Source organism: Scyliorhinus canicula, chromosome 22, assembly GCF_902713615.1.
Source record: "Scyliorhinus canicula chromosome 22, sScyCan1.1, whole genome shotgun sequence".
Taxonomy (NCBI): domain Eukaryota; kingdom Metazoa; phylum Chordata; class Chondrichthyes; order Carcharhiniformes; family Scyliorhinidae; genus Scyliorhinus; species Scyliorhinus canicula.
The window spans coordinates 13705729-13729366 of record NC_052167.1 but is presented as its reverse complement, the minus strand read 5'-3'; the positions used below and the strand labels follow the sequence as shown (position 1 = coordinate 13729366).

The 23638-nt window shown below is 44.1% G+C and overlaps 1 protein-coding gene across 26 annotated transcripts in view; it reads right to left on the bottom strand.

Moving 5' to 3' along the window:
* kcnma1a (potassium large conductance calcium-activated channel, subfamily M, alpha member 1a) overlaps positions 1 to 23638 on the bottom strand; it is an 838366-nt gene that overhangs the window by 18366 nt on the left and 796362 nt on the right. For 25 of the 26 annotated variants that reach the window (XM_038783288.1, XM_038783287.1, XM_038783293.1 and 22 more), the window contains 4 exons: positions 23197 to 23391; positions 12992 to 13110; positions 5143 to 5367; positions 3888 to 3916 (listed from right to left, as the gene is read on the bottom strand). In XM_038783288.1, coding sequence (XP_038639216.1) covers positions 3888 to 3916; positions 5143 to 5367; positions 12992 to 13110; positions 23197 to 23391 — 568 coding nt within the window. The remainder of the gene's footprint in view (positions 1 to 3887; positions 3917 to 5142; positions 5368 to 12991; positions 13111 to 23196; positions 23392 to 23638) is intronic. The other variant, XM_038783300.1, reaches the window with a different exon arrangement.

The following is a 23638-nucleotide window of genomic DNA, read 5'->3' as shown; positions in this document are numbered from 1 at the left end:
GGTCACCACCCGAGAAGTGATGGCCTCGCTGCCCCCGCCTCCCCCGGCGACATCTCCAGCGCCCGTAGCCTCTGGGACTCCTCCAATCAGCTATAGGCCTGAAGTGCTGCTGACATCTCCCTCTGAATGCCCAGACCGCACTCTAAAGTCTCCATTAGCTCTGGGTAATCCTGTACCTGAGCCGCAGCATCAGGCTGGGATCCAGCAGACCTATGACTGCTGCCTCGCCTGGGGGTTCCTGCCTCCTCCTGATGTGCATCAGCAGCTGTGTGGTGCTCACCAGAATGTGCCCCCGAAGCCTGACCGCTAATATTTTCTACCAAGGTGTGTGTATCTGCGCTGGTGGAGTGTGGGGAATGACAGCTGTGACCCCTCGACCGTGTCTTCCTCGGAGTTCCCTTCTGAGGTGGTCTCCCGGAGGCTGGCGAGGGGGCCATCAGGGATGGGCTGGCGCTGTTGACTTGAGGATCTGTGGGAGAATGGACACATGGTCAGTGGGAGGGATGGATCAGTCAGTAAGGCAATAACAACTCACTTTTGATAGGTCCTCCGGGCGAGGTCCGGTGGTTCCTCACCTCTGTGGCTTCCGCCAACCTCCGCTTGGGTGACCACTCTGTCCGTGGTCAGCCCCGCCACCTCCAGGGCCCAGTCCTCAAAGGGGGTGAGGATTCTTATGTCCGGCATGCCTCCATCAGTCTGGGCCCTGTCCCGACAGTCGTGGGAGAGCTTTTCCTGAGGAGACAGAGAGGGGATCATTAGCCACACGTGGTTCACAGCGGTGGAAAGGGGGCTGTGAAAGTTGGGCGAGCCTTCATTTACAGCGAGAAGCCCGTGGGACCTCGCTAAGTGGACAAATTAACTTTGAATAGCGTTGCCGGCCTCGCTGGGCCGATGTCTGGGAGGCTCGCGGCAGTTCCCGCTCGCTACCACACTCAGAAATCTTTCCACAGAATCGTGCCCAAAGGCAGCTTTACCAATTGAGCAACAGCTGAAACTGGTAAAATAAATATCTAAATTCCTCTCTGGAGTAACATTATTATAACCCTAGCTCTTTATTTTGGGTGAGGGTGATGGGGTGTGGCAGTTTTTCCCCTAGTCTCAGGTTTTGAGCTGCAACACAGCACATGCTTTGTCCAAATGAAGCGTTCTCAATCCGTGAGTAGGTCTGGACTTTACTTGGTAGAGCAAACACTATCAAGATGTGTCCGATATCAGTCAGTCACTGCACTGTTAACAACACCCAGACCTGCCCCTACTGTGCTGGAATGCAAATAATGCCAGTCCTATTAATTATCTTGCCTGCAACCAGAGTTATTTTTACTAGAATCTGGCTTGGCACTTTTTGTAAATATTTCAGAGCAAACTCAATCCCATGGTATTCTATTGACGCCGGTTTACTCAGCACCACAGGATTAAACAGCCTCAACACCAAGTCTATTTTAGCATTTAACGACAACTTACATTTACATAACACCCATAATGCTCCCTCAAAGCGGGAAAATATCCCAAGGCACTTCACAAAAATATAATCAGACGAAAGTAGTGCTGAACTGGAGGAGGAGATGTCTGGACAGGCAGCCAGCAGTTTGGTGGAAGAAATGGTTTTTAAGGAGGAGGGTGGCAGAGGGAAGCAGAGGGCGGAGCTCGCGTAGATCAAGGCACAGCTTCCAATGAGGGAAGCAGCACTGCACGAAAGACCAGTGTCCAAAATTACAAAGCAAGTTTTTGGAGCGTCTTGGCGTCAATGTAATTCTACAAGGTCGGGATTGATGAGTGAGCAGGAGCTGGTGAAGGTTAGAATTCCACAGCAAGGGCAGCACGGTGGCCTAGTGGTTAGCACAACTGCCTCACGGCCTTGAGGTCCCAGGTTCGATCCCGACTCTGGATCACTGTCCGTGTGGAGTTTGCACATTCTCCCCGTGTCTGCGTGGGTTTCGCCCCCACAACCCAAAATCAAAATATGCAGAGTAGGTGGATTGGCCATGCTAAATTGCCCCTTAATTGGAAAAAATAATTCGGTAATCAAAATTTAAAAAAAAAAGAATTCCACAGCAGGGTTTCAGATCCCGTGATCTGGTGCTGGAGCTGGTGGGGAGCGCAGGATGGGAACATTGGAATAGTGCATCTGGAGGTGACAAAGACATGGATCAGAGTTTCAGCAGTGAAGGCAGCAGGGATGGGGACAGGCCATCCCACCTTTGTGATTTAAGAGCCACAATTCTTTCTTTAATATCAGCATTTGGACTCCAGATTACAAACATTGTTCCTGAACTTCAAGAGGAGATGTTTAGAAAGAGGGTGGAATAATTTCTCTCAAAGTACTTCATCAATCTTGACCAAAAAAGTAATGAAAAATGTAGCTATTACCTGTACTGAAGTACAGTAAGAAGTCTTACAACACCAGGTTAAAGTCCAACAGGTTTGTTTCAAACACGAGCTTTCGGAGCACGGCTCCTTCTTCAGGTGAAGAAGGAGCCGTGCTCCGAAAGCTCGTGTTTGAAACAAACCTGTTGGACTTTAACCTGGTGTTGTAAGACTTCTTACTGTGCTCACCCCAGTCCAACGCCGGCATCTCCACATCCTGTACTGAAGTAACAGTGACCCTGCCATAGCAGGGAAGGCTGCAATTTTGCATTGCCTTTAATCCAGAGCCACAGGTTATGGGTGAATGACTCCATTCAAGTCAATACGGAATAGGTGATTCAGATTGGCCCTGGTTCCAAGCAACAGCTACCCAACTTCAGGGATGTCTCCAATCACTAACTGGTCGCTGGGTGGCTCCAGACCAATGGCAAGTTTAACAAAAGTAGTATTTCTACATTTACAAAAAGAAGTTTGACATTATTGTGTTACGAATGTTAAAGATCACGCCCATTCCATAACCGAGTTACTCAAGAGTAAGACTTCACTATGGATCCGCCGTCAACGTAAAAATCAATTTTGTTCATATTTGTTAAACGCTTCATATATATCGACGTCTATTCCCCCCTTGCGGAGAATTACATTTTCTCATTAGGCTGGCACAACGTTTGGTTTGGGCAGTGAAGGGATTCAGTTGGTTGGTCACGGCACATTGATCGTCGATTTCTTAAGTTTACCTCATATGTACGAGGTACACAGTAACGTGGGATGTCACGACAACAGGAACTTAAACAAGGAAAGCAAAAGATACGCACGCACAAACACAGAAAATGGGAGTGGTTTGAAGGGGACAAGTGACATCTGTGCAGTAGCGTAGGGAAAAAGCATCACTGGTGATTTGGGCCTGGTAATACCGAACAATGCTCAGGCCAGAGTTTTACTAGGGTGCTTTTATCCATACAATGCTGCTTATTGTTGTGTATCCCACAATGACACTCCTTCTTGACAAATCATGTAGAAACGTGTTGAGGGACAGATACACGGTACAGAATGACTGATTCACTAAAACATAAATTTCAGCGAACTGAATTTTTTGAGGAAGAATGAGGATAGAGGCTCGCAGAACCAGTGTGTGAACAGGATGATTAATTGCTCAGCTGACATCAACACAAAATCAAATGATCCTGTCAGTCACCGACAGAACAATGAGCTGAATGATGGAATCTGCATACAGTGACAGATTCCAATTGGTCACAGGGCAGTCACATGAGCAGCAAGACGCCACATGCAAAGGAGCAGGAGAATGATGGACAACACAGGGTCACATCTGTCATGGACAAAGCAACAGCAGCAGCAGCAGCAGTAGACAGCTCATTTCGGCCAGAAAGCATAAACAAACACAAATTATTTGATTTGTTTAAAAAAAAGTCTTTTTACTAAATTTTATTTGACAAAGTTTCACAAGGACAAGTATGGAAAGAACCCACGGCAATTGCCATATCATGCAAAACCATTGATAGTCATACCTTGGCTCATTCTAGTCATCCTTGTAGCACTTTAGAGAAAAAGTAAGTAAATATTCTAGGTAAGTTTACAATTTTCTTAAACTATCACATTTTGGACTCTACGCTTTCACTGACACTGTCAGACAGAACATTAAAATCTCCTGTAAATAAGACATTGTCAGTGAAAGTCTTCTTTGGTTAGTATTGATTAACCATAACACATGCCCACTGGTAAGCCCATGCTTTAAGATAGTGGTATAGTGTAAACATTATTTTGGGAAGGTATACTGAATAGCGGGAAGAGGGGGGGGGGGGGGGGGGGGGAAGTAAAGTCATTTTACAAATATTGGGTTCCTAAAAAAAAAATACATTCCCACATAACACCAGAAAGCAAATGTCCTGATTCTATGAAAAATCAATAACGTGTATATGCCAACTGTATGCATGACAGTCACACAAAAGAAGTGCATTTAACTGTCTTCATGAATACAAACTGTGGTATGAAATGGCTACTGCATATAAGTGCCTGACGCACATTTTCCTTTTTTGTTCTTTCTGCCAAGATTCACATCACTGAGCGAGCGGTCCCAGGAAAACATGACTGACTTTTTTTTTTAATCTTAGGAAATATAAAGATTAATTTCAAGAAAAATGTGACATCAATTCTCAGGGAGAAAAAAAAAAGTTGACAATGTAACAGATCAAGGAAAAAGAATGCTGTGTATGACTCGTTAAACTCTATTCATCACTCCCCCACCAAAGCTCTTTCAGCTGTGTCTGTGCTAATAGGAACATTCTATTGAATCAGTGACAATGCAAAAATGTCATGAATTTAAAATGCTCTGCCCTTATTACCAACAGGACAGCAGTCATTTTCGCTAGGGGTTGGATATAAGTAATTTCCTGTTTAAGATAATTATAAAAATCTTACCCTTTTCTGTACCCTAATGCTGTGCATTAAATAATTACTATTATTACGCTCAGTGTAAAGTAACAAACGTTAAATAATTAAGTGTTTCAAATTGCAGTATGTCAGTGGTTGTTGCTGATCGCTAACTGGTGTTTGGTAATGATTGGTTTTGAGGTCCATCTGGTTTGATGCTGTTGTGTTGCAGGAGGTGGACGATGAAATCTGTTGACAAGCACGTGCATACAGACGAACATGTGCAAACATATGTGATGCAGTCCGTGACAAAGGGAAGCTCGGCGTTGGGGAATGGACAGAGGTGGGAATTTACAAATAGTTTTTCATCAGACAGCAGGGTCAGGCACATACTTCTGCTTTTCCCGAGGATCTCGAATCTTGTTGCGGTTTTGCCGGTTGGTGGTAGTTGGGATGGAGTGCACAGACGAGCTTTTCTTACTGGAAGAATGAGAGGAATGAGACGAGTGCGATAAGCTGCCACGGGATTGGCCAGCGTTGTGGTCAAATTGCATCAGACAGAAGATGACATCTGTTGAGACTAGTTCAAATTCATAGTGTGGATTAGCAATCACGTATCTGAGAAGGAAACGGAAAATACTAATGAACCATGTAAGCAATCCTAATACTGGGACATTACTATGCATGTAAGGACCACAGTATTGCAAACACATTTTTAACTTTTGCCTAAAGCTGTAAGACGTTGACAAAAATTGCATTAAAATGCACTGCCCAGAAATGTCACTGTATTAATGGTGTATGTATGATGTTATCACAATTGCAACAAAGGGAGTAATTTTAAGATAACTCACTGAGCAGGTTCCCCAGGGGACTGGTGGAACAGTGGTTTTACATCCCAGCTGATATTACTCTTTGTTAACTTCAATAGAGTGTGACATTGAACATGGCGTAAACCAGCTTTTCACCAGATCCTAGCAGTTGGTCAAATTAGGTCAAAACTGCCCGCCAACATTTCTAAAACACGTTTCAACAAGGAAGGTTGAACATGCACAAGATCAATTGATTCACTACTGTCGCAGATAGCATTGAGTCTCAGGAAACTTGGGAATTATCATTTACCTCTTAGGATGACCTTATCCCCAAAAGCAGTATCAGAAGGAAAATTTGTAAGTTAAAAGAAATGTCCGTGGAACCTGTAAATGTTTTCAAGAATTCTCGAAAAGGACTCTTAAGAGTTTGCATTAATTGTACAGGCATCGGGCGGTATGGTGGCACAGTGGTTAGCACTGCTGCCTCACGGCGCCAAGGACCCAGGGTTGATCCTGGCCCCGGTTACTGTCCGTGTGGATTTGCACATTCTCCCCGTGTCTGCGTGCGCCTCACCCCCACAACCCAAAGATGTGCAGGATAGGTGGATTGGCAACGTTCAATTGCCCTCAATTAATTGTACAGGGATCAATTGTCGTGAGTAATAAATACTGGTCCATGTGATCTGGCGACCCTTGACTTGGAAGCAGTATCCACAGGAATTAAGTTAATATATTGAATTAGTGTGGGCAGAGACAAAGAAGAACTGCATCAGAGGAAGAACAGAGAAGACACATGTTAAAAAAGGACAGAAAGCTGATGACAGGGTTCAAGCAGAAGTTGTAAATTGGACAGTTCTACGATTATGCTTCAGTTCTGTCAGAGCCGGCCAGACTGTTTAATCAGGATTATTAAGGGAGTCAGCTGAAGGAATTGTTCATGACACTCTATCATCATAACTGTTGTGACCCTTGCCTAGGAGGGTCTGCTGGACTGTGCCATTTGAATATCAGTCTCTGGAGGCCTGGATGGAGTCACAAGTGACTTGAAGACCAAATCCATTAGGTGAGAAGATCCTGTGCTCCAGATACCAAATTGGAAAGACTTTGAAATTGCATGTAGTGTCACATTTGTGTGGGGAGAATTAAGAATGTTTGTAATCTCATGAGATAGTTGTATCCGCTAATTCATGTGTAATTTATAGTTGGTACTGGGTTTTTTTTGCCTGTTAATTCATGTGTAATTTACATGCATTCTGTAAAAGTAAAAGCTACAAACAATAGAATCCTTTTGGCAATTTCTTCGTTTAGGGCTCATTTAGTAAATTTAGTCATTTTAGTTTAGTTGTCCCACAGCGATCGTAACACTGAGTCACGTTTCAAAAAAGTGGAAATTCAACTTAAGTCAGACATTAGCAAGTGAGCAACATATAAGAACATCTCCTATGGAGAATGTGTGGAAAAATAAATAAATGAGGGAATGGAAAACCTCTTCAGCATGCGTCAAAGATCAAGTGCATAACTGGAGAATGGAGGGCAATCTAATGGCCTTGGTTGGAACTTTGTTCTGCGATTTGTTTGAGAGGTAATTTTTGAGAAATGCTTTAATAGGAGAATCTAAACGAAAAACATTCCAGCACTAAACAAGTGATGATATTAGTTAGGCTGTAATGATGTTGACAATACTTGCACTTGTATAGAAGCCATTTAAGCACTAGGGTAATAGTCTTTCTCTTGCTTTACACATTACTTGGGCAGAAACTTTGAGAGCTATGTTTGGAATGTCTCCAGTAGCCAATGTGATGCTGAGCTCTACCTACCTTCAGGGTACAGCTATCAGCTTGATGCGTCTTTCTAGTGCTTTTAGGTTTCTAATAATTGCATTCTGTCTTTTAATCACAGCCAGATCCCAGTGCCATTTAAAATTGGGGTGTGAAGGTGTATTTTAACCACAAAGTGGGTTGGGGCAGGAGGGAAGGTGAAAAAAAAATTAAATTCTTAAACCCTCCTCTAATCCGGTTTCCGGTTTTAATGATAGCAGGTGCCCCTCTGAGGAGGCAGATCAGTCACTAAAGTCTTGGCGTCATTTGAACTCCATGTTTATTTTTAACGCATAAAGGCCTGGGAATCCTGACAAGTAAAAGAATGCAAGAAGGGTTTGACCCACAGTGCAAATGCCGTTATTATACTGCTTAAGGGCCAGGAGGAGCAGCAGTGATTCCACCAAGCACAACAAGCTAACAAGCAATTGACACCCCATGATATCAATCCCCACACCGTACGATGTCTGAAACCCTTGTGATATCAGGGTGATATTACACACCCACTCCTCGCTGAATTCCAGTCTGCCATTCTGGCTTCTGGAGCTGGAAACCTGTTGAAAACATTTAGCAGCTTCGTCCTGTTAAATTCCGCAGTATCTGCGGGGAACCCTTTCTTCCAGGTTTTCCAGTCCAGAATTTCTCACTTATCCACATTCTTTTCCTGGCTCCAAGTAAATATCAGGAGCATCAGACCCATATAATCACTAACTCTAACCATTGCAGTATTTAAAAACAAAATCTAACAATAGGATGTGACGGCAAAAACAAACGAAAGTCTATTGCTAGGAATAGTATCATGATATAAGGATACCCTGCAGATTTTACATCCCAGCCACTGTTTACACAAATAGTCTTGCTTTTGGATTAAAACAAGCATGAACAATCTCTGGTATTCTTAGTCATTATTGCTTAAATTGGCTTCATTAAACAGACCATGTTCATTATTCGGGAATAATTAGTGATCTTATTTCAACAGCAGAGAGAAATAGCTTGACAGCACCTTCACCAATGGTGCACTGAGTTATTGGGCCTGATGAGGAAAGCCCAATAAGGAGCGCTCCACACCAGCTATGCACACCAACAGTTTCACATTCATTCCAGTAAAATGCAGCAATTAGAAAATGCTGTTTTGTTCAGACTGCTGGTTCTGTAAAGCAATGTTGCTATTTACCAACTATCTAAATGAGAGTCAGTGTAATCAGGGGCTTGTGCAAACCTCCAGGTGTAAATATTTGCTATTTTACTGTTCCGGAGTTCAACATGACAGCCGGTTTTCAGATTATTGATGCTGTATAATGCATGTTTTGCCTCTGAGAAATCAAATCTACTTGGGAATTGAAGTATTCATCTCATCCGTGCTCATTGAGAGCTACTAAAGAGACCATGGGGCTCATTTCACTCAAGTCAATGTTGCTTAATGGATGCAGGCATGGTAGCCTTGTGGATAGCACAATTGCTTCACAGCTCCAGGATCCCAGGTTCGATTCCGGCTTGGGTCACTGTCTGTGTGGAGTCTGCACATCCTCCCCGTGTGTGCGTGGGCTTCCTCCGGGTGCTCCGGTTTCCTCCCACAGTCCAAAGATGTGCAGGTTAGGTGGATTGGCCATGATAAATTGCCCTTAGTGTCCAAAATTGCCCTTAGTGTTGGGTGGGGTTACTGGATTATGGGGATAAGGTGGAGGTGTTGACCTTGGGTGGGGTGCTCTTTCCAAGAGCCGGTGCAGACTCGATGGGCCGAATGGCCTCCTTCTGCACTGTAAATTCTATGACATCTATTGGCAAGTGCATCATTCAGTGCAATGGTGTTTTTGCTAAAATGAATGCAATGGAGTGCAAGTCAGGTCTTCAAAAGAACATCATAAAATGATCATGTTTTACTGTGATATTCACGAAAACCAACAATTTTAGCGCTGTGAACTTAATCAAGGCTTCAATTGAGCAAATGGCACATGAAAGCTGCTCCTGTCCCTACACTGCATCATGTGAGGAAATGCAGAAAGTCAGAAAGGACATGGTCCAATATGGATTGCTTTGTCGCCTGTTCTGTTTATGTTTCACATGTCTGTACTTTACTCTCAGGATAAAGAAAGTTTTGGTGAGAAAGAAACAATCTTTAGAAGTGTGAAGATATCTGGCATGATGAAGAACATTGGGATAGCGAAGTGTGTCCATTCCCATTGTTTTGGGTTGGAATGATCAGCTGATTCGGATTGATTTCTTGAAAGTGTTTTAATGTTAAATGATGTGTACAACATCAAATGCGTTCTTGTACCCTGGACAGTGTTTGTGTCCATGGCATCTGTCACAGCATTTTGGTGTAAAGTCAATTTGACTTAATCCAGCCCTGCTGTAAGACAGCAACAAATAAATACCACAGATAAAATTCGCATCTCAAGTGCTCCCAGTCTACAGTGAATAAGTAGAAATACCAGGATGCGTTGGATGAATACGTGGCTGAAGAGTTGGCGTGAGGGAGAAGGTTTCAGATTCCTGGGGCATTGGGACCTGTACAAATTGGACGGGTTACACCTGGACAGGACCGTGACTGATGTTCTTTGGTGGGTGGGGGGGGGTACTTGCTCGACCGGTTGGGGAGCATTTAAACTAATATAGCAGGGGAATGGGAACCTATATAAGGATTCAGAGCAGGGGGAAATCAAGAACAAGAGAAAAAGACACCAAGGAGAATACAAAAAGTTATAAGCAGAGAAATCAAGGGCCTGTATCAGATAACGACCCTGTAAATAATAGTAGGGCGGGACAAGGAACGTTAAAAGGACGAGTCTTAAGGTTTTGTACCTGAATGTTTGGAGATAAGTTAGTTGCACAGATAGATGTAAAGGGGAATGACGTAGTTATGTAGGTATGATGGAGACATGGCTCCAAGGAGACCAAGGATAGGAACTAAACATTGAGGGCTATTCAGTTTTCAGGGAGGACAGACTGAAAGGAATAGGTGGTGGAGTTTCATTGTTGATTGAAGAAGATATTGATACAATATTGAGGAAAGATTTTAGCACAGGCAATGTGGAATCTTTATGGGTCGAGTTAAGAAACACCAAAGGACAAAAAACATTCATGGGGTGGTATACAGAGCACCAAACTGCTGTGGTAATGTTGGGAATAGCATTAGGCAGGAAATCAGAGATGCATGTGATAAAGGACCATCTGTGATAGTGGGGGACTTGAAACTGCATATAGATTGGGTGAGTCAAATTAGTCACAGTACAATAGGAGGGGGAATTTCTGGAGTGTAATTTCTGGATGGTTTTCTGGACGTTGAGGAACAAACAAGGGAACAGTTCATATTAGACTGGAAGTTGTGCAATGCAAAAGGATTAGTTGGCAATCTAGCTGAGAGAACACCTTTGGGGATGAGTGATCATAATATTTTAGAATTCTTTATCATGCAGGATAATGAGGTAGTTGATCCTGAGACCAAGGTCCTGAACCTCAATAAAGGTAACCATGATGGTATGAGCCATGAGTTGGCTATGGCGGACTGGGAAACATTACTGAAAGGAAGGACAGTGGACAGGCAATGACAGGCATTCAAGGAACGAATAGGTGAACCCCAAAAGTTGTTTATTCCTATGTGATGCATGAGTAAAAAAGGAATTGTGGTCAAACCATGGCTTACAAGGGAAATTAGAGATAGTATTAGATTCAAAGAACGTGCATACAAATTAGCAAGAAAAAGCAACAGACCTGAGGATTGGGAACAGTTTAAAATTCAGCAAAGGCAGATCAAGGGATTGATTAAGAAGGGGAAAACACAATATAAAGTTAGAGGTGAACATAAAAACTGACTATAAAAGTTTCTATAGGTATATAAAGAGAAAACAGATTGAGAAAAACGCCCTTTACAGTCAGAAACGGGGAATTCATATTGGGGAATAAAGAAATGGCTGAGGAACCAAATTCGTACTTTGTTTCTGTCTTCACAAAGGAAGAGATGAATAATGTACCAGTAGTTTGGAGAAACACATGTTTCAGTGAGTACCTGAAGGAAATTAGTATTAGTAGAGAAATAGTTTTGGTGAAATTAATGGGATTAAAGGCGGATAAGTTCCCAAGGCCGGATCTTCTTCATCCCAGAGTACGTGACAAAGTGAACCTAGAAATAATAGATCCATCGGTGGTCTTTTCCAAACTTCTTTGGACTCTGGAATGGTTCCTGCGGATTGGAGGATAGCTAGTATAACTCCGCTATTCAAAAAGGAAAGTAGAGAGAAAACAGGAAACTATAGCCCAGTGAGCCTAATGTCGGTAGCAGGGAAGTTGCGAGAATCCATTATTAAGGATTTTATAGCATAGCATTTGGAAAGCAGTGGTATATTCAGACAAAGTCAGCATGAATAGTTGAAATGCTTGACAAATCTATTCAAATTCTTTGAAGGTGTAACTAGTAGAGTTGACCAGGGAGAATCAGTGGATGTGGTTTATTTAGACTTTCAGGCTTTCGACAAGGGCATATTGCAGATTACTAGGTAGAGTTAAAGCACATGGGATTGTGGGTGGTGTCTTGGGATGGATAGAAAGCTGGTTAGCAGACAGGAAGCACAACATTGGAACAAATGGGTCTTTTTGCAATCGGCAGGCAGTGACTATTGGAGTACCGCAGGGATCTGTGCTCGGCCCTCAAATGTTCACATTATATATTAATGATTTGGATGAGGGAACAGAATGTATTATCTCAAAATTTTTGCAGATGATACAAAGTTAGGTGAGAGGGTGATCTGTCAGGAGGATGCAAAGATGCTTCAGTGGGATTGAACAGGCTAAGTGAGTGGGCATATGATGGCAGATGCAGTATAACATGGATAAATGTGAGGCTATCCGCTTTGGTTGCAAAAATAGGAAGTCAGATTATTATTTGAATGGGTGTAAATTGAGAGAGGTCAATACTCAACGGTCAATACCTTGGTGACCTCGTGCATCAGTCGCTGAAAGTTAGCACACAGGTACAGCAGCAGTAAAAGCGGCTAATGGTATGTTGGCCTTTCTAGCAAGAGAATTTGAGTATAGGAATAGGGATGTTTTACTGGGAACGTACAGGGCATTGGTGAGGCCACACCTGGAGTATTGTGTACACTTTTGGTGTCCTTATCTGAGGAAGGATGTTTGTGCTATGGACGGAGTGCAGTGAAGGTTTACCAGGCTGATTCATGGGATGGTGGGACTGTCGTATGAGGAGAGACTAAGTCGGTAAGGATTATATGAGGGAATCTGATAGAAACTTGTAAAATTCTAGCAGGATTAGACCGGATAGATTCAGAAAGAATGTTCCCGATGGTGGGCAAGCTTGAAGGGCCAAATGGCCTCATCCTGCTTCTACTTGCTATATATGTTTCTATGTAAACTGCCAGTACTGCAGTTTTACCATTTCCCCTTAGAACTGGTGTTGCTTAAATAGAATCCAACCAAACTAATTATGTCAGCAAACTCTTTTCCTGACAGCAAAAGCTTACAGCTGGAATGTGCTTTTACATTAGTTTTGTAACACCAATATTAGGTCTTGCATTGTAACAACAAAAACAAAACATTTTAGTTAAAGAGACACAAACATTATAAATAACAATTAAGGAACTGTGAGAAGCTTGTGGCACTTACCGCTTAGTACACTGATTATGTGCGCGTAAATGTGCATCTCTCAATCGGTAAATTCCAAAGCAAAGCATGTTATATGTTTTTAAGGCCTTGCAGAACAGGTCTCCATAACAACCACCATCCTGGGCAGAAGAAAGGCATAAGAGATAATATCAGCAACAGCTTAGCTTCCAGGGCAATACTTGCACCCGACCAATCTGCCAGACCTGCCATACCTTCAATTCACAATGTAGCATTTGGGGAGAAATGGGGGTTTGCTAAGTGCGACTGACACAGGAGCATCTGTTCTTTAAAACTGATGAGAAGATGTACAATTAAAGTATTACATGAAAAAGCAGCTTCATCTAGGTCCAAAAATAATACAATGTGAATATGTCTGAGCCTATTGTGTAATGTTACAACTCTGACAGTTATAATGAAGCTGATCACACTATCGAGCAGCCGACCTCAACCCCAGCAGAACCTGCCTCCGGGCAATCCGCCCCCACTCCTCCCTGCAGGTCCGGCGAGTCCGACCCCCCAAATATGTCAACAAAGGGATAGGGCCCCAGTTCAATGTTCAAAATTGCCGACATGGTACTGAAGAACGAGATCCAAAAGCTCACACGGTAGCACAGTGGTTAGCACAGTGGCTTCACAGCTCCAGGGTCCAAGGTTTGATTCCCAGCTTGCGTCACTGCGCGGAGTGGGTACCGCCCAACAACATCAACTCCCTCATCTCCCACTGTACAAAATATACACAATACAAAACAAATTCTCCCCATCCGCCCCCATTAAATTTCCAATCAAACTTTTTAAATTAAGTCCAAGTCCTTGCTCCTTGACAAAAGCTTCCACCTCCTCCGATGTATTGAGAAAATGGTCTTTCGACCCAAAAGTAACTCTCAGCCTCGCCAAGTGCACCACTCCAAATCTTGCTCTGCTCTCGTTTACCTCTGACTGTGCCTTATTAAAGGCCACGCTCCACTTTGCCAACTATGCTCTGACGTCCTGGAATATCCGGATGGTGCTTTCGTCCCAAAAAAGTCCCGATTCTCTTTGACTCCTTCTCCAGGAAGTTGTGGAATCTAATAATCATGCCCCTGGTGGCTCATTTGCCCAAGGCAAATGTGGAGTGTTCAGGCGACCCTATCCAACTCTGGAGGGGACATTTGCCCCCCCCCACCCCCAACCAGCTTGACGAACAATTGAGAAAAGTACTCAGTCGACCTCAGGCCCTCCATCCACTCTGGCAACCCCATGATTCTGAGGTTCTGTCTCCTCGACCTCTTCTCCAGGTCATCCACCTTTGCCCGCAGATTCTTGTTCTGCTCCTTCACTAGTAGAATCTCAGCCTCCAACGAGATGTTTGATCGCTATGCCGTGACAATGCCGCCTCTACACCCTTCAGCACCTCTCCATGTTCCTTCACAGCTTCCAAGATTTTTCCCAGCTTCTCCCGAATCAAGTCAAGCTCCTCCTCGATTGACGTTTCCTCGATTGATGTTTTGAGGGTTTCCATCATCACCTTTCCTTGCTTATCAAAATGTTTCTCGAATTGCTTTTCAATCTCTTGCGCCAGCACCCCAGTCAGCGTTTCCACCGTAACAGGAGCGGCCACACCCACTGAGGCCGTCTCTGCCATCTTCCCTCCCAATGATCCTCATGAACTTTCTGGATCTGTCGAAAGATTGCCACCCGTGGCCTTTTTGCCACCAATGCTTTTTGTAATTTTCTACATACTTTCGTCGATAGATGCCTAATACAATTAGATGAGTCGGGTTTGATCTCCAAAATCCTCGGGAACAGGGCAAAAAGGAACAAAAAAACAAGAACCCTGGCGGGAGCCACCTTATATGTGACCTTCTCCGACATGCCACCACCGGAAGTATTTCAGAAAACTTAACGACCTTGGTCATGAGTTTCTACTTTGGGCGCAATTCAGGAGCAAACCACTCAAAATCACACTAGTTTTGCATCTGGGTCCAGCTTTTAGTGTGAGGTTTTAAAATCAGCACACAAGTCAGCCGAAATTCAATATGCACTGGGCTGAATTTTCTCATACAATTCCATGATTTTTTGCGTCGGTTTTGGGAGAAATGTACTGGAAATACGAGCACAAGCTAACAGAAAATCCAGACATTTACCTTGAACAATTTTTAATGTTGGTGAAGAGTAAAGTTTCCCACTTGCTCTTCTTTGCCATTCAAATTAAACTGATGTTCAGGTGCTAGTGAGTGCTTAGCCTGGCCAGAGAACAAGGTGAAACTCAGAATGTACTTTTGAGTTTTCATTGATCTAAAGAGGCATCAGTCTCACGGTCAACAATTTGCTCACAGTCTGGCGAACATCTCCACAGGTATCAATAACCCTTGGTAACACCCTTTTGGAAGATGTATTTCAAGATATATTCTGAAAGCATTGCCTTCAAAGTTTTATATATGTATATACTGTACAGAACGATGACTCAAAATAAATAATTTCAGGTTATTTTTTGAAAATAAATTTAGAGTACCCAATTCATTTTTCCAATTAAGGGGCAATTTAGCATGGCCAATCCAGCTGCCTTGCACATCTTTGGGTTGTGGGGGCGAAACCCATGCAAACACGGGGAGAATGTGCAAACTCCACACGGACAGTGACCCAGAGCCGGGATCGAACCTGGGACCTCGGCGTCGTGAGGCAGCAGGGCTAACCCACTGCGCCACCGTGCTGCCCCATAATTTCAGATTATTAAAGGGTATGTTGCCATCTGAGTCTTTGAAAGAACAAACAACTAGAAATAACCAACGTTCCCCCTTTTTTCTATTTATTATGTATAATAATGTTTCAGTATCAAGCATTGACGAACATCAACATGAGAAAAGAGTTTACTGCCCACGACACTGAAGGAGCTGAATTAACTCTCAGTCAGAATGACATGATTGCTAAAGCTCTCTGGGTTAATGACTGTATATCCATTAATGTCAGTTCAGAATGCTCCCTTCACTGAAACCTTTGTGATGTTCTTTTTCTATGGGATTGAACGATGATTTGATGGCAGTGAAATTAAAAACAGTAATCCGCTGTGGTGGATTGGCACTGAGAGGATCAATTCACAAGGAACACTCAAAAGCACATTTGCATTCGAAAGATGTGCTTTACAGAATAGAGTATCAAATAATTGATGGCACATTGCGCCCCTATCTGCAGTGGTTCTTATAAACTCCAATTCTTTTAGTTTAAAATAATCTCATTCTCAGTACCTTCATGTCCATCATTTCCACACAAAAAACAGACACTTTAGAATTAGCCTCTTGTGAAGTTATTTGCACAGTTGTGACACTTCATGAGTTACATGCTTCACCTCTTCCCAACCCCTCCCCTCCCACCACCACATAAAGCACGTTTTGAGAAAGCTGCATCAATGGTGTATTCTAAGAAAATAACCCCCCCCCCCCCCCCCCCCCCCCCACAAGGGTGGACAAGTGCCATTGACCAATGAAAATGCTCCTCTACCATACAACACTGGTTCCATACAGATTATCCATAACTCTACCTCAATGAAATGTGCCAGGTCAGTTTTGCATTCAGAAGCTTAATGTTTGGGCTTCGAATAGAGGATTGCGCGCAGTATACCGAATTTGCGCACAGTATACGGAACAAGGTAAGTGAGCTCGTTGCGCACATTTGTGGGCATCACAGAGACGTGGCTGCAAGGGGATCAGGGCTGGGATCTGAATATACAAGGATATGTCCTATCAAAAGGACAGGCAGATGGGCAAAGGGGGCGAGGTTGCATTGTTAATAAGGAATTAAGGTAAATAGATAGCAAGGAGTGCTAAAGGATCAGAAGACATAGAATCTCTGTGGGTAGAGTTGAGGAATCACAAAGATAAAAAGACCCTGATGAGAGTTATGTACAGGCCCCCTAGTAGTCGTCAGGATGTGGGCAGAAAATAAATCAGGAGATAGAAAAGACATGAAAAAAGGCAATATTACAATAATCATGGGGGACTTCAATATGCAGGTGGACTGGGAAAATCAGGTTGGTAGTGGATCCCAAGAAAAGGAATTTCTGGAATGTCTAAGAGATGGGGTTTTTGGAGGAGCTTGTGAAAGAGCCTACTATGGAACAAGAAATTCTGGATTTGGTGATGTGTAATGAGGCAGACTTGGTCAATTGGGGTTGGGGCTCGGACCTCACTGGGAGTCACAGCCCAGACTGTGTGCTCGAGTCTGGAATGGGGGCTCACAGCGCCAGTGTCCCAGGTTCGATTCCCGCTTCGGTCACTATCTATGCAGAGTCTGCATGTTCTCCCCATCTGAATGGGTTTCCTCCGGGTGCACCGGTTTCCTCCCACAAGTCCCGAAAGATATGCTTGTTAGGTGAATTGGACATTCTGAATTCTCCCTCTGTGTACCCAACAGGTGCCGGAGTGTGGCGACTAGGAGCTTTTCATAGTAACTTCATTGGAGTGTTAATGTAAGCCTACTTGTGACACAAATAAAAATTCTTATTATTACTTTAGGGAACTTAAGGTGAAGGAACCCATAGGGAGCATTGATCACAATATGATAGAATTTACTCTGCAGTTTGAGAGGGAGAAGCTGCAATCAGATGTAATTGTAGTACAATTAAATAAGGGTAACTACAAAGACATGAGGGAGGAGTTGGCCAGAGTTGATTGGAGAAGGAGCCTAGCAGGGAAATGAAAAAATGAAAATCGCTTATTGTGTTGTATAAGAAGGGCGTGCGATTTGGTGTTGTATAAGAAGGGCGTGCGATTTGGTGTTGTATAAGAAGGGCGTGCGATTTGGTGTTGTATAAGAAGGGCGTGCGATTTGGTGTTGTATAAGAAGGGCGTGCGATTTGGTATTGTATAAGAAGGGCGTGCGATTTGATGTTGTATAAGAAGGGTGTGCGATTTGGTGTTGTATAAGAAGGGCGTGCGATTTGGTGTTGTATAAGAAGGGCGTGCGATTTGGTGTTGTATAAGAAGGGCGTGCGATTTGGGATTGTATAAGAAGGGCGTGCGATTTGGTGTTGTATAAGAAGGGCGTGCGATTTGGTGTTGTATAAGAAGGGCGTGCGATTTGGTGTTGTATAAGAAGGGCGTGCGATTTGGTGTTGTATAAGAAGGGCGTGCGATTTGGTGTTGTATAAGAAGGGCGTGCGATTTGGTGTTGTATAAGAAGGGCGTGCGATTTGGTGTTGTATAAGAAGGGCGTGCGATTTGGTGGTGTATAAGAAGGGCGTGCGATTTGGTGTTGTATAAGAAGGGCGTGCGATTTGGTGTTGTATAAGAAGGGCGTGCGATTTGGTGTTGTATAAGAAGGGCGTGCGATTTGATGTTGTATAAGAAGGGCATGCGATTTGATGTTGTATAAGAAGGGCGTGCGATTTGGTGTTGTATAAGAAGGGCGTGCGATTTGGTGTTGTATAAGAAGGGCGTGCGATTTGGTGTTGTATAAGAAGGGCATGCGATTTGGTGTTGTATAAGAAGGGCGTGCGATTTGATGCGGTGCCCGGCGCGACGGCGGCTCAGTGGACTCAAACGACCACTTCGACACGTCAGAGCAGGCAGAGGCCTTCATCAGGGGAGAAGATGTTGTTGTGAAGAGGAGTATGTGGGATTTGTGTGTATGAAGGAGGGGTGTTTGTAATTTGTACCAATGCTGCTGTATGTTCTGTTGTGTTATTTTTGTTCTGTTGTGGGGCGGGGAGGAGGTGGAGTATAATAAAGGGGATTATTACGTTTCACTTAGAGGGGAGATTGTACCCCAGCCCCCAGAGGGGGATTCGGACATGAAACAGTTCTTGAATATATGTCTGAGGCTATAGAAGGCTCTGGTCGGGCCCCATTTGGAGTATTGGGAGCAGTTTTGAGCCCCGTATCCAAGGAAGGATGTGCCGGCCTTGGAAAGGGTTCAGAGGAAGTTCACAAGAATGATCCCTGGAATGAAGGGCTTGTCGTATAAGGAACGGTTGAGGACTCTGGGTCTGTACTCGTTGAAGTTTAGAAGGATGGGGGGGGGGGGGGGTCTTATTGAAACTTACAGGATACTGCGTGGCCTGGATAGAGTGGACGTGGAAAGGATGTTTCCACGTTGGGAAAAACTAGAAGCAGAGGACACAATCTTAGACTAGAGGGACGATTCTTTAAAACAGAGATGAGGAGGAATTTCTTCTGTCAGAGGCTGGTGAATCTGTGGAATGCTTTGCTGCAGAAGGCTGTGGAGGCCAAATCACTGAGTGTCTTCAAGACAGAGATAGATAGGTTCTTGATTAATAAGGGGATCAGGGGTTATGGGGAGAAGGCAGGAGAATGGGGATGAGAAACATCTAGCCTCGATTGAATGGCGGAGCAGACATGATGGGCCGAATGGCCTAATTCTGCTCCAATGTCTTATGGTCTTATGGATGGTTTAGACTTCCTGGTGGGGGAGAAGAAAGTTCCGGGGTTGGAGACACAGGTGTTGGGCTGGTGGAAATTATGAGGTACATTTGCTCTATGCAATCTGGGAAGGCTCCATGCCCGGATGGATTCCCAATGGAATTTTATTAAAAATTTGCGACGGAGCTGGGGCCTCATCTAATGGAGATGTTTAATGATTCCTTATCCCGGGGAGAGTTGCCAACCAGATTACAGGCTTCCAGAGGAGTGTGGGTCTTATTGGCCCATATTTCTATTGAATGCCGGTACAAAGGTATTGGCCAAAGTACTGCCAACTCGCTTGAAGGAATGTCGGCCAGGGGTAGTAGCTGAGGATCAGACGGGGTTTGTGAAGGGCCGACAATTGTCAGCCAATATAAGGAGATTACTAAAAGTAGTGATGTCGCCCCTGTCGGTTCAGAACTGGAGGTAATAATCTCCATGGATATGGAGTAAGCATTCGACCTGGTAGAATGGGAGTATCTCACTGGGACAGTTCAGGTTTAGGATCCATTCTAATTTCTTGGATCAGACTGCTGTATAAGGCCCCCAACTGTGAGCGTTTGTATTAACGCATTAAGCTCGGGGTGCTTTCGATTGTATAGGGGAACAAGGCAGGTGCTTCCACTTTCTGTGATACTTTTTGTGTTGGCAATTGAACCACTTGGAGTGGAAAGATATAGAGAGGAGAGGTATGGAACACAGAGTGTCCTTGTACATGGACGACTTGCATTTGTAAGTAACAGACCCTCTTCCAGTGTGGGAAGGATTATAGAGGTGGTAAGTAGATTTGGCTCCTTTCCAGGGTATAGAATTAATGTGGGAAAGAGTGACGTGTTTTTGGTGAGCCCTCAGGGGCAGGGAGGAGGTCTAGAGACATTGCCGTTTCAGCTGGCTAGGTCGAACTTCAGGTATTTGGGAATACAGGTTGCCCACGACTGGGCATTGTTGCCTCAGTTGAATTTGGCCAGTCTGGTAGAAGGGATGAAGGGAGATTTGAAGAGGTGGGACGCACTGCTGCTATCGCTGGATGGGTGGATTCAAACAATGTAAATTATGATCCTCCCAATTTCTTATTCATTTTTCAGAGTCTCTCAATCGACTTACCTAAATCCTTTTTTGGGACGACTAATAAGCTGATTTCGCCCTTTGTTTGGACAGGAAAGACATTGTGCGTTTGGAGAGCGTTTTTGTAGACTGATAGTCGGTCGGTGCTTGGCGTTGAATTTGCTGAACTACTACTGGGTGGCGAATATCGAGAAGGTTCGGAAATGAGTCATGGGACATCGGTTTGGGGGCAAATGGAGGAAGCTTCCTGGACAGGGTCTTGTTTGAGGGTATTGGTGATGGCTCTTCTTCAATTCTCACTGGCCAGGTACTCTATGAGTCCGGTAGTGGTAGCCTCGCTAAGAGTCTGGAACCAGTTTAGGCAACATTATAAGCTAGAGGTGACGTTGAGGGTGCCGAGATTTGGGAACCACGAATTTATCCTGGCAGGGTTGGACTTGACTTACAGTTTCTGGGAACGGGAGGGGATAGAGAGGTTTAGGGATTTGTTTTGGAGGGTAGATTTTCAGGGTTGGAGTATATGGTGGAAAAGTTTCAGCTCCCCGGGGGGGGGGGAAATGGGTTCATATATTTACAGGTCAGGAACTTTGTGCGAAAGGAGCTGGCTGTTGCCACCCCACTCATTCATGGACAAGTGTAGTGTCTGAGGATGAGATAGGGGAGAAGACTTCATATATCTATAAGCAATTGATGGAGAGGGAGCGGGCCTCGCTGGAGGAGATAAAGAGAAAGTGGGAGAAAAAGTTGGGTGGTGCATTTGAAGAGGGGTCTTATGTAGGATACACTTGACCTCCATGTGTGCGAGACTGAGCCTGAAACTTAAAGTAGTGCACAGAGTGTATATGACCAAAACACGCATGCGTGGGTTTTTTCTGGAGGTGAAGGATAGATTTGAGCGGTGTTCAAGGGGGCTGGCGAATGGCACACACATGTTCTACTCCTGTCCAAAATTGGGGGAAGTTCTGGGTGTCGTTTTTCGAGATATTGTCAGAGATTTTAGGGTTAAGGGGGCTCCAGGCCCATGGATAGCGATATTTGGGGTATTGGATGAGCCGGGAATGCAGGAAGGCTGATTTGGCCTTTGCCTGTCTGATAGCCTGAAGGAGGATTTTGCTAGGGTAGCGGGATCCGGAGCTGTCAAGGGATTTGGCACGGGTGGGAGATCTGTCGGAGTTCCTGCATCTAGAGCAAATTAAGTACGCCATTAAGAAGGGGTTCTATTTGAGGTGGAGGCTGTTTATCTCGTTCAAGAATTGGTAATCGTCAGCAAATAGGGTAGGTGGAGGGGGGTGTTTTGTAAAAAATAAAACAGGGCACACAGGGTGGAAAGGTGGGTTGTCGGCTTATTAAGAAAACTGTGTAAAGTTGAATGAGTTTGTGTATATTGTAAAATAGAAATCCTCCTGAATAAAAATATTTTAAAAAATTAATTGAAAACAAGCATTTCCTGTTTACAAGGCGTTTCTATTCAATATTTTAGCCGCCGCTACAATCATCATCAGCGCTTTCACATTCCCCATTGAGGAAACTTCAAACTGTGCTGGGCAGCATGGTGGCGCAGTGCGTTAGCCCTGCGGCCTCACAGCGCCGAGGACCCAGGTTCGATGCCAGCTCTGGGTCACTGTCCGTGTGGAGTTTGCACATTCTCTCCGTGTTTGCGGGGGTTTCGCCCCCACAACCCAAAAACGTGCAGAGTAGGTGGATTGGCCACATTAAATTACCCCTTAATTGGAAAAAATGAATTGGGTACCCTAAATTGTAAAAAAAACGTGCTATTTGCAATCTTGCCCGCTTCTCTCCCAGTCTTGTTGGATATAATTGCAAGGCTGTCAGCTACCCATACACCCATTCTTCAACTGTGGACCCGGTCATTGAACAGGCTATTCACCAGGAGGGCATTGCAGGCAACTCTCTTCCTGTCCTCATCAATGTCCAATATGTCTCTGATTTCAATGTGTGAACCATGTATCAGACGTAGGAACCCTGAATGATTGTTTTGCCCAGCTTTGGCCGGGAGCTCCCAGCGACTGCGGTGCTCCTTGCGATGTTTGGTATCCCCATAACTCATCATATGTTAGGGATCAAACCTGGGACATTGCTTAACTGCCGAGACAAACCCCAGTGCCTGGACAACTGAGCCACAGGAGGTCTGGATGCATTTTTCAATCTTATCTCAAATACTCCCATTCTAATTCTCTTGATGCCATGTGCAACCCCATTCTCTGGCCCACAGGGTGACGAGCCACATGCTCTTAGACCTCTCTCAGCCAATGATGGTTTTGTGAAGCATCATTTTGTGTAGCTCAGTGAGATCAGTTTCCTCATTTTCCCTTTCTCACTCGGAGAACTTCCTGGCCTTGGCAGTGTTGGTCCTTACCCAGATACTTCCGGAAAAAGAGCTTCTTTACCAAGCTTCATGACACATGTTTAAGTGCTGATTAGTCAGTGCAGCAAACCATCTCATATTACAAATCCATTCATAACATACGCCAAATTATTTTTATAGTGTTTAATTACGTTAAATTTACAGAACAGAAACAGGCCATTTGGCCCAACGGGCATATGCTTGTGCACTGTTCCCCACCAATCTATTTGTCTCACCTTATCCTCTATTCTTTTCTCCCTCATATAATTATCCAGTTTACCCAAAATGTAAAGAAATGGCAGTGTCGGGTGTAAGTACTTTCCATTCAGAACAGTCAGGGAGAGTGTGGTGTAGTGAGCAAAACAACAGATTCGCCTTACCCCAAGGTCTGCAAAGGGGCCATCGTACAGAGCCAACTGTGCGACTCGACACCTGTCTCTGTTTGATAGTGTTTGCGGAGTGCTGTATCCACCTCTCAAGGCGTTTTCCTCAGCCAGCATTGATTCCAGCTCTGGCGTGGCTCCCCCTGTTACTAATGTCCGTATCAGAGTCAGGATATTGTCATTGAAGTATGTCTGTGGAGATAAAACAAACTCTTTAAGCGAACACTATTAAAGTCATCACCAAAGAAATTCAAATTACGCTTTCCAAGGACTTTGTGCAGTTAAAACTAACGTGCTGTCACTTCACATATTTTATCCGGGAAGTGAAAAGACAGCAGACTCCAATTACTCTGTTTTAGTTGTATGTCCCATTAGGTCCTTTCACTATATATCTTTTCTTCCACACACAAATTCAGGTCAGTTTTTTTCTAGACAGAAA